The 15,291-nt window shown below is 40.6% G+C and overlaps 1 protein-coding gene across 15 annotated transcripts in view; it reads right to left on the bottom strand.

The window, feature by feature from the left end:
• Positions 1 to 15,291, bottom strand: part of BLTP1 (bridge-like lipid transfer protein family member 1) — a 381,731-nt gene that overhangs the window by 30,004 nt on the left and 336,436 nt on the right. For 12 of the 15 annotated variants that reach the window (XM_069743891.1, XM_069743893.1, XM_069743899.1 and 9 more), the window contains 9 exons: positions 12,909 to 13,098; positions 11,057 to 11,218; positions 10,685 to 10,824; positions 6,647 to 6,845; positions 6,348 to 6,551; positions 4,473 to 4,652; positions 4,150 to 4,287; positions 3,374 to 3,619; positions 580 to 733 (listed from right to left, as the gene is read on the bottom strand). In XM_069743891.1, coding sequence (XP_069599992.1) covers positions 580 to 733; positions 3,374 to 3,619; positions 4,150 to 4,287; positions 4,473 to 4,652; positions 6,348 to 6,551; positions 6,647 to 6,845; positions 10,685 to 10,824; positions 11,057 to 11,218; positions 12,909 to 13,098 — 1,613 coding nt within the window. The remainder of the gene's footprint in view (positions 1 to 579; positions 734 to 3,373; positions 3,620 to 4,149; positions 4,288 to 4,472; positions 4,653 to 6,347; positions 6,552 to 6,646; positions 6,846 to 10,684; positions 10,825 to 11,056; positions 11,219 to 12,908; positions 13,099 to 15,291) is intronic. The other 3 variants (XM_069743897.1, XM_069743898.1, XM_069743894.1) reach the window with 2 other exon arrangements.

Genomic DNA, 15,291 nt, shown 5'->3' with positions numbered 1-15,291 from the left:
CTATTATTATAAGCACTCATCAGAAAGAAATATGGCGTCACATATTTCTAAATACGTACGAGGTAGAAATGTGGACCAAGAAGGGAACCAATTCCAATGTAAAATATGGGGTCACACACCTATTCAAAGGGAATTCGGTTCCTGGGTTGTGTAGAGGATACTGTGGTCCAACAACAATAAACCAACTTACAGGGGTGTTCAGGTTTGAAAGTTATCCCCTATCCAAGTGAAATCCAATGGGACAACTTTCCGATGGTGCCATCCACCAGCGATCCCAAGAATTGGGGCTCTAAGGAGTCCTGGATGCATGGAGATGAGGTCAATTGCTCTGTCTATCTATTGACCCTAATGGGAGCACTAAAGATCAGGTGACAGCAGCATTTGTCAATCTCCAGGATTTCCATGAAAAATAAATGGAGTAGTAGTTTGCATGACTGACCACCGGTGTGGGGTTCTTGGGATTGTTGGGGGCCATGCTGGTCAGACTCTCAACCATCAGAAAATTATCCTCCATCCCATTGATATGGAATAACTTTCAAAGATGAAAACACTCCTTCAAATGAAATGTTCTCAACTTACGTTGTATTTCCCATTACATTGCTCATGTTCATTTGAACATTCAACTGCTTCAGATTGATAGCAAAAACAACGAGCGTCTCCCATGGGGAGCCCTGCTGGCTGGATGGCTTACTGGACTTGCTAAATGCGGGAGTGGAGGTCTTCGTGACAGAATCTAAATGAGAGAAAGGTGGAGACAGTTTTTACTGTTGTACATTGGAGAAGGTTCACATGGAAATTGAGATAATAAAATGACATAAAACAAAGCAGACCAAAATAAAGAAATAACATTAATCTCCTCACATGTAGTCTAGATAACCACATAAAAAACACTGGCTTCACCAAATACGCTTTATCATAATTTAATAGTGTAACAAAAATTGTGCAGTCTGGTTATGAGTTATGAGCGTCATGGCTGGACAAGGCGGGCTCAGTGCAAATATTATAATCATTGTGGCGGGGAGCTCTGCGCAATCTCATTATTTCAAGTTAATACTATAGGAAACATTGCTCTGTGTTCTAGGAGTTTATATGCCCTTTGTAGTTTTATATCAAATTACCTAGATATGTAAAATGCCCATTTTATTTTACTGAACATTGCTTAAGGCCGGGCAGCGCCCAGACAATGCCTACATTACTACTGCATGCTTGAGTACACATTATTGAGGTGCCACAGATCTCGTGAAACCATAATCTCGTATGATGTCTGTGCAGTAAAAATTGTGTATAGTTAAAGGCTGTGTACACCATGACACAGCTTTTTTAATTGTTTATTTGCTTACTAAATAGAAAATTAAGCAACTTTTTAAATAGTATTCATTAAAATATTCTATTATCTAGCGACTGCAGTGTCAATAAGTCTCTTATCTAGCGGAGTACTTTTCCAAAACGTACAAATCCTTAAGATTCCTGATGTCTCTCATTTCTCTCAGTGATTGGAGTCACACATACAAGTTTTACAGTCCAAGTACGCACTGTGATAGACAGACCGGCTTATATATGCCAGTGAGGCTGTTAATTTCAGGTCAGGAGACCCCTGGCCAGACCATGCATCGCAGACCATACTCAGACCGCAAAACAGCAATCTGTGAATCTGGTTTTACAGATAGCAGCAGGGAGGGGGTTCTATACAAATCTAAAAAGGGGATATACAGGAAATCATCTTGCACCCCAAGGGCGGCAGAGAAAACAGGCCATAGAAAAGGAGCAAAAACACACGGAGGCAATAAATGCAGGATAAAAACTGCTGATATACGAGCTAAAGACGACAGCAGCACCCTGGATCCAAACAGACCTCACATCCAGCCTATATTGCAGGGAGGACAATCCCACAAGAGAAATATCTGAAACTTGGATCAGGCTGCAAACTGCATGTCAGGGGGATCTGAAAATGAATGCAGGAATAATGGCTGCAGACAGAAACAAAGGGCAATTTTATTAACCCCTTAGTGACAGAGCCAATTTTGTACTTAATGAGCGAGCCATTTTTTAAAATTCTGACCACTGTCACTTTATGAGATTATAGATATGGAACGCTTCAACAGATACCACTGATTCTGAGACTGTTTTTTCATGACATAATGTAATTCATGTTAGTGGTAAAATTTCTTCGATATGACTTGCATTTATTTATTAAAAAAAGAAAGGAAATTTGGCAAAAATTTTGAAAATTTTGGAATTTTCAAACTTTTTATTTTTGTGCCATTAAATCAAAGAGTCATATTGCACAAACTAGTTAACAAAGAACATTTCACACATGTAAAATTGGCTGGAATCAATGGCAGGAGCCATGTCGCGTTTAGAGACCCCCTGATGTACCTAAACAGTGGAAACCCCCCAATTCTAACTCTAACCCCAACACACCTCTAACCATAACCACAACCCTAACCCCAACACCACAACCCTAAGCCCAACACCACAACCCTATCCCCAACACCCCAACCCTAACCCCAACACCACAACCCTATCCCCAACACCACAACCCTAAGCCCAACACCACAACCCTATCCCCAACACCACAACCCTAAGCCCAACATCACAACCCTATTCCCAACACCACAACCCTAAGCCCAACATCACAACCCTATCCCCAACACCACAACCCTAACCCCAACCCTAATCCCAACACAACCCTAGCCCCATCCTAATGGAAAAAAAATACACATTTTTTAAATTTTATTATTTTTACCAAAGAAAGGGGGTGATAAAGGGTGGTTTTATTTACTATTTTTTTATTTTGATCACTGTGATCGGGTCTATTCACAGTAATAACAATGAACCAATAAGAAAAATCTCGGCAGGCGCACTGCACATCTGCCCGCCATTTACTTCCCGGAAGAAGATGCCGAAGGCCTGGGAACAGAGCCGGAGGGACTGTGGGATGCCGGAGGTACTGGGGGACCCCATTTCTCTCTCCTCTGATATGCTAAATTATATCAAAGGAGAGAGAAATAAATGGGAAATCAGACTTTTTTTTCCGTTTGCGGTTATTCGGTGAATAATGGCGATCGCAACACTGGGGATAGTAAAAAACCGCCTCGAATAATTTTTTTTCTGATGCTGGGGGGCGCTATCCACTTATTTCTCAGCGCAGTTAAACATTAAACATGTAATATATTAAACACAGACTTGTAAGTTTTTATAGGTGTATATTACAATTTAGTATTGTACAAGATTAGGTGCATAACGTGAAGCTCTTGGACCCGAAGATAAAATCTGTAATAAAGCTTCTCTCCTACTATGTGCCCTTTCCAATAGTGTGGTCTCCAAATATGGTGGATGGGTACAACCTCCGCTTCTCTAATAGGATACATACCCCTGCGTGGCACTGAGGAGTCAGACACACTTCTAGATCTAGTCACAGCTGGAGATTTTAAGGAGGCAGGAGACATGCTGGTGTTTGGTGTGTGCTCATTAAACACATTGGGTGACTGTGCCATGTGACTGAATGATGCCGACTGGCTGGGCTGCTCCCAGGTTCTACAGTACGCTTTGCGAGAAGATTCAGGAGAAAGATGCTGATTTCCTCCCTCAACAGAATCAGGCGTTCCAGGTCCAGAAGCTGGGAAAAAGACACATTGGTTACTGGATCAAAAAATCTATCAATTAATATAGCATGAAATCAATCTTGTTATATCAGTAGGAGTCAAAAATCACACTGCCCAATCTAATTGTTAAGTCACTCAATTGGTACCTGCACCCAGGCTGAGCTTATAGTGGTTCCTGTAAATATGGAAAACAGTTTAAGGATCCAGCGTCTAGTAAAGTAATAAAATTCTATATTCAAATATTAAAAATCCATGGGGATAAAGTAGGGAACAGGAAAACACATGGCGAAGTGTTTCGAACGCAATCATCATGTGTTTGATTGTGTTAGAAACGCACCGCAATGTGTCTTTCTGTTCCCTGCTTTATCCCCATGGATTTTTAATATTTGAATAAAAACAGGATTTTTATTACTTTACCTGGAATCTTCATCTGTTTCCCCATGATCTTCAGCCTTGTCACAGCGTTATTCCCTGCACGCTGGACTGCATGACATGGTGAGCTGGCTATCTCTCCAACTGTTTCAGAGCAGCACATTAAACTTACTTGGTAAATTGATGGTTTGGTCACCAAGGAAAAGACGTCTTGCAATGCTCCTTCTGTACCATGCCCTTGGAAATGCCAAAATTTCACTGAGACGGCGCATGTCATACTTGAATGAAGCAGAGCCTATATCACAGACAGCTAGAGGGGGAAAAAATGATAAGCTTTCAAGGTTCAACCTGAGAATATACTACCCAATGACTACTACATTCATATCAATCACAGCGCTAGGCCACACTGCATTTTCTTCCATCGATCTAAATATTTCTATGTTTTAGTGTTCTCTTATTCTTTACTAATAGCTTCATAAAAATAAATCTCAATACCAGAGATGTTTATTAAGGTGGTGTCCATTTTACTTGATGCTTTATTAGGTGACAAATTTTCAAAGAAAGATGTTCCTCCTGAGCGCCTCATTCTAGACAAGCTGACTTTGACGAACTCCAGATTGATACTGAGGGAGTCTTTACGGCCAGTTACTGACGAAGGCTCTTCATCAACGTTTCCTACAAATAAGACATTTGGTTTGAATTAATTACAGTTCAAATAAAAACACTAATTGACAGTTTTTCCTTTTGATTTGGAAAGCCCTTTATTTTCTACTAGATGGCAGCCCGATTCTAAAGAATCGGGAGTCTAGAATCCATATATACTTTATTTATTCAAGTGTAAGAATAATACAATTAATAAATAATAGTAAGAAAGAACAAAAATAATAGGCAGTATATGGAGAAAACACCAAACAAAAGTTCAAAATTGGTGTGAAAATGTCACTGAACCACTTCACAACTAAATATATATAGTTTTGGTAAATGGTATTATCATTTTTTTGACGAAATTCGGCAGGAGCTTGAAGAGCAACGTCACTGGGCCCGCCTCCACGCAGTAGAAACTTGCTGTGAGGTAAAAATTAAAAAATCACACCAAAATGGCGGGCGGAGTGTGTCACAGTACGGCACGTTTCTGATTGGTCGCTCGCAGCAGGCGGCAACCAATCAGACACTGGACACTGTTGACGTCACTTATCTCCGGACATTAGCTCCGGACAAAGCCACGGAAGTTGGAACAAATTGCAGGAAGTAGTATTCTAGGCAATTATATATTAGATAGGAGATTCAGTCCCACTCCTGGATATTACAGCAAAGAAATATAATCTTTGCTGGAACTTAAAGGGAACCTGTCAGCAGGATTGTGCACAGCAAACTACAGACACTGTCAGGTCGGCACTGTTATACTGATTAAAATAACTGGGTTGCTGACAGGTTCACTTTAGCAGTTTGATCCCTCTGCAGGACCACAGGAGAAAATGAGCATTACTAAAACTGATGAATGGTCTATGTAACACACAGATGCACATGGTCCTCAAGAGTGAGAGACACCCATTGTAGGCACTCTCCACTGACTAATACATTAGTGTTATGAACAGAAGACATCAATATATGAGGCCACTTGAAACCTGCATGCTAAAAGGACTAAAAAAAGGGAATCAGTCAGTATGACAACCCGTCTAAGCTGTCTATATTGCCACACAGGTCATAGGAAGCTGAATAAAATGACACCTTGATATCTACAATCCGATGTCTTATTCCAGAGAAATCCATGCGTTTCTTATGTAAATGAGCTGTTCCAGGCTATGGGCCGGACACTGATCTGAATGAGAATCTGCCGTCATTTTACACAAATAGGGAGTTACCAGTGTGATGTGTAATGGCCGCTCTCTGCTCTCCTGGTCTCACTGCAGAGCTGTGTGTGATTATAACTGACACATCCGTAGATTCCTCTCTGCTTCATCTTCCATCTCACAGGCAGACAGGGCTGTAATATTATTACATTACAGCAGAGCTGTGGTAGCTACAGCCGCTAACGTGTGATTGTTGTGAGACAAAGTTCAGTTCTACTGTCCTGTGTTATTTAGAGGTCTCACACTGGTAACATCATGCAAAATAAGCTCTGGAGGCAAATTCTCATATAGATCAGTGATTGCCCTTTAGCTTGTAAAGAAAAACAAGGATTTCTCTGGACTAAGACATCAGATGACAGATATCAAAGTATCAATTTATTCAGCTTCCTATTACCTACATGCCTATTAATACAGCTTTTGAGTGTTGATCCTACTGACAGATTCTCTTTAAGGTCTACTTGGGATATCATTGTATACACAGGGAAATTATGTAACTATAGAACTTGCATACTTATCATACCTAAGCCACTGGATCCTGGAGCAAGACCAGAAACTGCAGATTTCTGCTTGCCAGCTCCATAAGGATGAAACACGTATAGAGAAAAATCAGACATGCATGCTGTGAAGCTCAGCCCTGACGAGTTGCTGCTTGAACTGGTAAGATCTGATTGGCTGCTGCTGTGCCGTGTTCTTCCCAGAGGGCTTCCCAGCCCGGGGGACGGTCCTGTAAATTTGTAAATAAGAATATCATGAAAATCTATTTTGGAAGGAAAAAAACAATTGCAAAACTAAATGTATACAAGGTATACCACTGCATACCTGCTGTTCCTAGTTTGTTCAGGGACAGTTTTGATCCACTCGGCATTGAGAGATTACCAACGCTGGAATCTGAAGGATGTGTTACTCCTAGTGTTTCCAGTTCACTTCGATTTGAGGAGAACACAAGGTCTAATGATGGAAGCTTCAGCATGCATTCAACACGTGAGACTGGAAGGCAGCTAAACTTAATCTGGGAGGGCTGAAGAAGAGAAAATAAGAAGCTAAACTCATTTACTAAAACTTTTACAAATGTCATGTCACTAAGATAAGCCATAAGATTCTGAACTCCCGGACCCCCACTGATCCCTAAAACAACTTAGTATATGCTGCATTAAAGTTGTTTTCTGTTTTGTTTTTTTGTTACATTATGTCTATAAGTTACATTGAGGAACATTACTTACTAATGCACTGTCTCTAACTGCGCTGACTCTATAAGCGGGTCTAGCATGTAGTCCCACGACCATGCTCCCGATCCAAGACGTCAACTTATGTGAAGTCTCCTAAACTGGACAAGTAAATATATCCATCTCCCTGTAGTACTAAATATCACACATCACATGCGTCTCGTCTCCACTGGTCTCTGCTCATGCCATTTACTCGCTGGTTCTGCCAAGGTCCCGGCTTACAATACTAGACAGCAGCTAAGGCTGCTTTCACACATCAGTTTTTTACTGTCAGGCTCAATCTGGCGAATTTTCAAAAATACGGATCCGTTGCTTCATCATCCGTTAGGACATCTCTGGCCCAGATGTCACCTCCCTGCTGTCCAGAATCCCGAAGTGTCTGTCAGCCATATCCTCCTTCTTCACCTCTCGCTTCCTTAAACTCAATGTAGACAAAACCGAATACATCATCTTTCCCCCACCTCACATATCCCCCCAACCTGATCTATCTATTATGGTAAACGGCGTCACGCTCTCTCCCGAACCTGAAATCCACTGCCTCGGGGTAACTCTCGACTCTGCCCTGTCCTTCAAACCTCACGTCCAAACTCTTGCCACCTCCTGTCGCCTCCAACTCAAAAACATTGCCAGAATCCGTTCCTTCCTCAGCCCTCAATCTACCAAAACTCTTGTGCATGCTCTCATCATCTCCCGCCTCGATTACTGCAACACCCTCCCCTGTGGCCTCCCAGCTAACTCTCTTGCACCACTCCAGTCTGTCCTCAACTCTGCTGCCCGGCTAATCCACCTCTCTCCTCACTACTCCCCTGCTTCTCCCCTCTGCAAATCCCTTCACTGGCTCCCAATTCCCCAACGAATCCAGTTCAAACTACTAACACTGATCTACAAAGCCATCCACAACCTGTCCCCTCCCTTTATCTCTGAACTAATCTCCCAATATCTTCCCTCACGGAATCTTCGATCCTCCCAAGACCTCCTACTCTCCTCCACACTTATTCGTTCCAAACACAACCGCCTCCAAGATTTCTCCCGAATATCCCCCATACTCTGGAATTCCATGCCTCAACACGTCCGATTATCCACCACCCTCCTTCAGACGGAACCTGAAAACCCATCTCTTCAGGAAAGCCTACAGCCTACAATAACCAAGCCACCGCTGCCAGAGCCGCCGCCTCACCGCCGCCTCACCCCTTCCTTCTGTGTCTTCCCCACTATCCCATAGAATGTAAGTCCGCAAGGACAGAGTCCTCTCCCCTCTGTACCAGTCTGTCACTGTAAACCTGTTTACTGTAAACGATATCTATAACCCTGTATGTAACCCCTTTCTCATGTACAGCACCATGGAATTAATGGTGGTATATAAATAAATAATAATAATCAGTTTTTCACAATTTCCGACAGATCCGGTTTTTTTTTTCAAAATTCGCCAGATTGAGCCTGACGACAAAAAACTGATGTGTGAAAGCAGCCTAATGCAAAACCAGTACATTAAAGAACATCCGAGAAATCTCTCAGCAGCAGATCTATGTTATTTGAGGCAATGTCTGTGATGAAAATCCTTCACATTGGAAATCCCACGCACAGCCAGCATCAAAACAAAGGTGCAACACAGAGCTTTACTAGATAATGAAAATATATATATATACAGTACAGACCAAAAGTTTGGACATACCTTCTCATTTAAAGATTTTTCTTTATTTTCATGACTATGAAAATTGTACATTCACACTGAAGGCATCAAAACTATGAATTAACACATGTGGAATTATATACTTAAAAAAAAGTGTGAAACAACTGAAATTATGTATTATATTATAGGTTCTTCAAAGTAGCCACATTTTGCTTTGATTACTGCTTTGCACACTCTTGGCATTCTCTTGATGAGTTTCAAGAGGTAGTCACCGGGAATGGTCTTCCAACAATCTTGAAGGAGTTCAGCTCACCACAAACCATTTCGATTGGGTTCAGGTCTGGTGACTGTGGAGGCCAGGTCATCTGGCGTAGCACCCCATCACTCTCCTTCTTGGTCAAATAGCCCTTACACAGCCTGGAGGTGCGTTTGGGGTCATTCTCCTGTTGAAAAATAAATGATGGTCCAACTAAATGCAAACCGGATGGAATAGCATGCCGCTGCAAGATGCTGTGGTAGCCATGCTGGTTCAGTATGCCTTCAATTTTGAATAAATCCCCAACAGTGTCTCCAGCAAAGCACCCCCACACCATCACACCTCCTCCTCCATGCTTCACAGTGGGAACCAGGCATGTAGAGTCCATCCGTTCACCTTTTCTGCGTCGCACAAAGACACGGTGGTTGGAACCAAAGATCTCAAATTTGGATTCATCAGACCAAAGCACAGATTTCCACTGGTCTAATGTCCATTCCTTGTGTCCTTTAGCCCAAACAAGTCTCTTCTGCTTGTTGCCTGTCCTTAGCATTGGTTTCCTAGCAGCTATTTTGCCATGAAGGCCTGCTGCACAAAGTCTCCTCTTAACAGTTGTTGTAGAGATGTGTCTGCTGCTAGAACTCTGTGTGGCATTGACCTGGTGTCTAATCTGAGCTGCTGTTAACCTGTGATTTCGGAGGCTGGTGACTCAAGTAAACTTATCCTCCGAAGCAGAGGTGACTTTTGGTCTTCCTTTCCTGGGGTGGTCCTCATGTGAGCCAGTTTCTTTGTAGCGCTTGATGGTTTTTGCTACTGCACTTGGGGACACTGTCAAAGTTTTCCCAATTTTTCGGACTGACCTTCATTTCTTAAAGTAATGATGGCCACTCATTTTTCTTTACTTAGCTGTTTTTTTCTTGCCATAATACAAATTCTAACAGTCTATTTAGTAGGACTATCAGCTGTGTATCCACCAGACTTCTGCACAACACAACTGATGGTCCCAACCCCATTTATAAGGCAAAAAATCCCACTTATTAAACCTGACAGGGCACACCTGTGAAGTGAAATCCATTCCCGGTGACTACCTCTTGAAACTCATCAAGAGAATGCCAAGAGTGTGCAAAGCAGTCATCAAAGCAAAAGGTGGCTACTTTGAAGAACCTAGAATACAAGACATATTTTCAGTTGTTTCACACTGTTTTGTTAAGTATATAATTCCACATGTGCTAATTCACAGTTTTGATGCCCTCAGTGTGAATTTACAATTTTCATAGTCATGAAAATACAGAAAAATCTTTAAATGAGAAGGTGTGTCCAAACTTTTGGTCTGTACTATATATATATATATATATATATATATATATATATATATATATATATATATATGTGTGTATATATATATATATATATATATATAAATATAAATATATATATATATATATATATATATATATATATATATATATATATATATATATATATAGTCTACTTCTACTGTAGGGTGGCCATTAAGACACAGAGTAATTATTTAACATTTTTAGAAATTAATATAGCTAATGTTGTAGAAGAAACTTTAACATTTCTATTTAGAGATTTTCTTGTGGTAATAAAGAAAAAGATCATAAAAAAAATGTTCTTAGCATGTTAACCATTAAACTTTTGGCTTTTTTATATAAAACATGATAAAGACCTGTCAAAAATCTGAAAAAAAAAATCCCTACATAAAATATAAAAATTGTAAAACATACCTGAACTCTAACATAGACAACCACATCAACAGGAAACGATGAGTAGGCGGATGTTGAAGATGACACCAATGAAGTTGTTGATTCCTCTAATGGATCCTGGAGGTCAAACTGCCCAATATCGTCATCCTGGGTGCTTACTGCTGTTAGCAGAAACATGTGTGTTTGTTACATTATTTTTACATACAGATATCATAGGAAAATATGTTGGGGTAGGAAACACTACAGCAAATCAATGTGAATGGGACATCTGTGTGGGGGGTCTCCATTGTGAGTGCAATGGTATTGTCTATGCTATAAGTATTTTCTTATCGAAGAAAAATACAATTACCACAAGCTTCCAAAACATACTGTATGATCAGGACACCAGTCTACCTGTATAGTTTCTTTCAATGGGTGTGATTGGTATAGTTTCCAAAGCTTTCTCTAAAAAGTCAAGCAGATTTGGACTGATGACCATTTCTTCAGGTAGAGACTGTAAGGCGACCCAGGCATATAACTTTGCTGTTTTCACTCCACCACTTCCCTTTCCTTTAGCTGCAATGTAAAAATATATTACTAATGCTGAAGCCACTAATTTAACATAACATGGTAAACTTTAATATTTAGCTTGCACAACCTGACCCTTATTTTCCAGCGAAAAGGGCAGGACAAAGAACCAACTCCCCTGAGAGACATACTGGGGAGATTTATTAAAACTCGGGCACCACTATTTTTTCCCTTGACAAGGGTTATGACAGTTAACATCAGAGGGCATGTCCTGAAATCAAATAGAAGTTCATTTTAATACTTAAATGGGTATTCCCATCTCCAAGATCTTATCCCAATATGTAGTAGGTGTAATAATAATATTGTAGAGAAATGAAATGTGGATCCAGCTCCAGGAATAAAATGTAAAAACTTTATTAGTTCACATTAAAATGCTGCTGAGACATGACCGGCATAGTGGGTAAACTATGACCAGTCGGGTGCTGGTTGCTCTCCTTTACCCACTATGCCGGTCATGTCTCAGCAGCATTTTAATGTGAACTAATAAAGTTTTTACATTTTATTCCTGGAGCTGGATCCACATTTCCTTTCTCTACACGTCAACCAGTGTTGTGGCAGCAACACTTTGTTTCCGTGCTCGGATGGAAACTTACCACATCGGACAGATGAACTAAGGGTGAGCTGAAATATACTCTTTTTTTTTCTGTAATAATAATATTACCAAATACCTCTAATTATTAATGTAGTATGGTTTTTCTGATTTGCTATGTCTCCTTCCTCTTGAGCAGGTATTGTAGGACCTTAGGTATCCAAGGTTACGACCACTGATATAGTGACATTTAGTTAGCTAGTTGCTAGTGGTCGTAACCATGGACACCTAAGGTCCTGCAATGCCTGAACACGAGCAATGAGACACAGAAAATCAGAAAAACTATACTACATTTCTAATTAGAGGTATTTGCTAATATTATTATTATTACACCTACTACATATTGGGATAGCATCTTGGAGTTGGGAATACCGCTTTAAGCCTTTTTAGTAAAACCTGGCACAATTCAGTGAAACCTCCTATATTCATGCAGTTGTAATGATCCTCTTTAAATGTATAAGGCTTAAAATATGCCAAAATCATGAAAGTAATACAAGATGGCAATGGTACGATATCATATTAATCCATTGATTTTGAGCAACCCCAGAATGATGGAATGTCATGCACCACTCCTGAAAACTCCCATAAGTCTATCTACTATCCCACGAGTGCTACAATGGATTCAATTATGGGCTCCTATGCTGATGTCATCCTAAACTAGTTCCCCAAACTCCAGTCCTTATGGCCACCCAACAGATCAAGTTATTAGTATTTCCCTAGTATTGCACAGGTGATGGAGTTATCAATGCACCAGAAATGGCCACATTTTCTCCGAGCTGTGAAATACTATGGAAATCCTGAAAACATGATCTGTTGGGGGCCGTGAGGACTGGAGTTTCAGAAATACTGTCCTAATAGATGGCACTATTATTTTGTGATTTTACGATTTAGGAGCTATAATGAAAAGTTTCTTAAAAATGGAATACGTCACCAGGATTTTGCCACCTAATCTGGACCATGGCCACAATGACTCCGTCAGCTCCATTTAAGGGACACAGTCACAAAACGTTACAACTCTACATGAACGATCACGGAGGTTTGCTAATGAACGTACAATGAACGTTGTTCCAGACACAATAGACAAAGTACCTGAGGGGATGGGTGGGGGAGGGGGTGGTAATAAGGTGTTAGTCTTGCTGTGGACAGTACTAGGTAAAGGAGATGTTGCAGTATCTTTCATACCATACAGTTTTGATTCTTTTGAAAGGGTTCTTGGCAAAGATGATCCTCTTGAAGCATTTGGCGATTCGGTCTTTAGTGTTTTTGAGTTATAGTGAAGCTAAACAGAAACACATAGTTGAAGTACAATAACAAATTGTATTGTGGTACAGTGTTAGCCAGAAAAATCGATGTGAATATTTTTTCTGCCCAATGATGACAGAAGTTAGCCAATAAAGGTATCACTCCTAGAATACTTCTGTCATCATTGGGCAGAAAAATATTCACATAGTTGAAGACAATTCTAATTTTCTGTAGCCAAGGCCCCCTAGCATTCAATCCCAGAACACAGAGGAGTTAAAAACCGAAAACTTAAAAGGTTTTTCCAGCGTTTTCTTAGGCATTGCTTGTTTAAAAAAAATAAATAAATAAATGGAGGCATTCTCACCTATTGTCACCCTGTACATCCATTGCAGGATGCTTCCGTGGGTCAAAAATGCTGACTGTGCAGACCAGATGTTACAAGACCGCTGAAGCCTGTGACTGGTGGCAGCGGTCAGTTGAGTGCAGCAGCGCATCATGAGAGAAATATCTGATGATGAGCTGGTCCGGTCACAGGATTCATTGACAATGACATGGAGCAGTTATAACTTATGATGCGGACATCCACTCTTGGAGTGAAAGCTATGGGGTTAACAAAAGGTGACGACATACAGTAGAATCTCAGTATTTTATAACAACCCATGCCTGAAAAAAATTTCAAAAGCTTGACAATGCCTTTAAAGGGAACCTGTCACGTCCAGAAATGCAATTTATCTGTAGATATAGGGTTAATCTTTAAATAAATAGTGTTTAAATCTTGTGCAGCCGCTAGAATGAGAAAACTAAGTTACGGTATATTCTTCCTGCAGCCTAAAAAATGGCCAACATCATACAGGGAGCAGGGAAAGGGACCACCATCACGGGGGGCCGATAGCATATTACAACACATTATTACTGTGGACACATGGAGATAGTTAGAAAAATGCAAAGTTGAATGTTTCGTAGCCAGAAAATCTGAATGGTAAAATATTTTTAACATGAGCACACTATTAATAAGTGAGTGGCTCATGCCAATAGCTAAGCCAACCCCCTTCTCTGTTACAGTAGGTGCACAGACAGATGGACACAGGAAATGCTCTCCTTTGTCACACACAAACTAGAAGTATAGCTGCCAGGGCAGGATTGATATCTAAAGAACAGTGTACCATTGTAAATACAAAAGAATTACTAAGCTTTATGCATTTATAGCCCTAAAAAGTTAAAATAACTTTTTTAATGGATAAACCACCTAAAAAACTGTCCAATGTCCACTTACTAGTCTAGTGGCCCACTCTACCAAAATTCAGGTCCACTCACCAAATTTTAGAGTACCTCACCACAGATGATATGATTATTACAAAGTAATTACAGTGGGTACGGAAAGTATTCAGACCCCTTTAAATTTTTCACTCTTAATTCATTGCAGCTATTTGGTAAATATAAAAAGTTCATTTTTTCACATTAATGTACACTCTGCACCCCATCTTGACTGAAAAAAAAACAGAAATGTGGAATGTTTGCAAATTTAAAAGTAATACTGAAATATCACATGGATATAACTATTCAGACCCTTTGCTCAGACACTCTTATTTAAGTCACATGCTGTCCATTTCCATGTGATCCTCCTTGAGATAGTTCTACTCCTTCATTGGAATCCAGCTGTGTTTAATTAAACTGATAGGACTTGATATGGAAAGGCACACACCTGTCTATATAAGACCTCACAGTGCATGTCAGACCAAATGAGAATCATGAGGTCAAAGGAACTGGCCAAGGAGCCCAGAGACAGAATTGTGGCAAGGCACAGATCTGGCCAAAGTTACAAAAGAATGTCAGCAGTAACCAAGGTTCCTAAGAGCACCGTGGCCTCCATTGTCCTTAAATGGAAGAAGTTTGGGACCACCAGAAGTCTTCCTAGACCTGGCCGTCCAGCCAAACTGAACAATCGTGGGAGAAGAGCCTTGGTGGGAGAGGTAAAGAAGGACCCAAAGATCACTGTGGCTGAGCTCCAGAGATGCAGTAGGGAGATAGGTGAAAGTTTCACAAAGTCAGCTATCACTGCAGCCCTCCACCAGTAAGGCCTTTATGGCAGAGTGGCCTGACGGAAGCCTCTCCTCAGTGCAGGACATATGAAAGCCCGCATAGGGTTGGCTAGAAAACACATGAAGGACTCCCAGACTATGAGAAATAAGATTATCTGGTCTGATGAGACAAAGATAGACCTTTTTGGTGA

The sequence above is a fragment of the Ranitomeya imitator genome, chromosome 1 (assembly GCF_032444005.1).
Source record: "Ranitomeya imitator isolate aRanImi1 chromosome 1, aRanImi1.pri, whole genome shotgun sequence".
NCBI lineage: Eukaryota > Metazoa > Chordata > Amphibia > Anura > Dendrobatidae > Ranitomeya > Ranitomeya imitator.
Note: the sequence above shows the minus strand (reverse complement) of the source record. Positions and strands in the feature narration are given on the sequence as shown.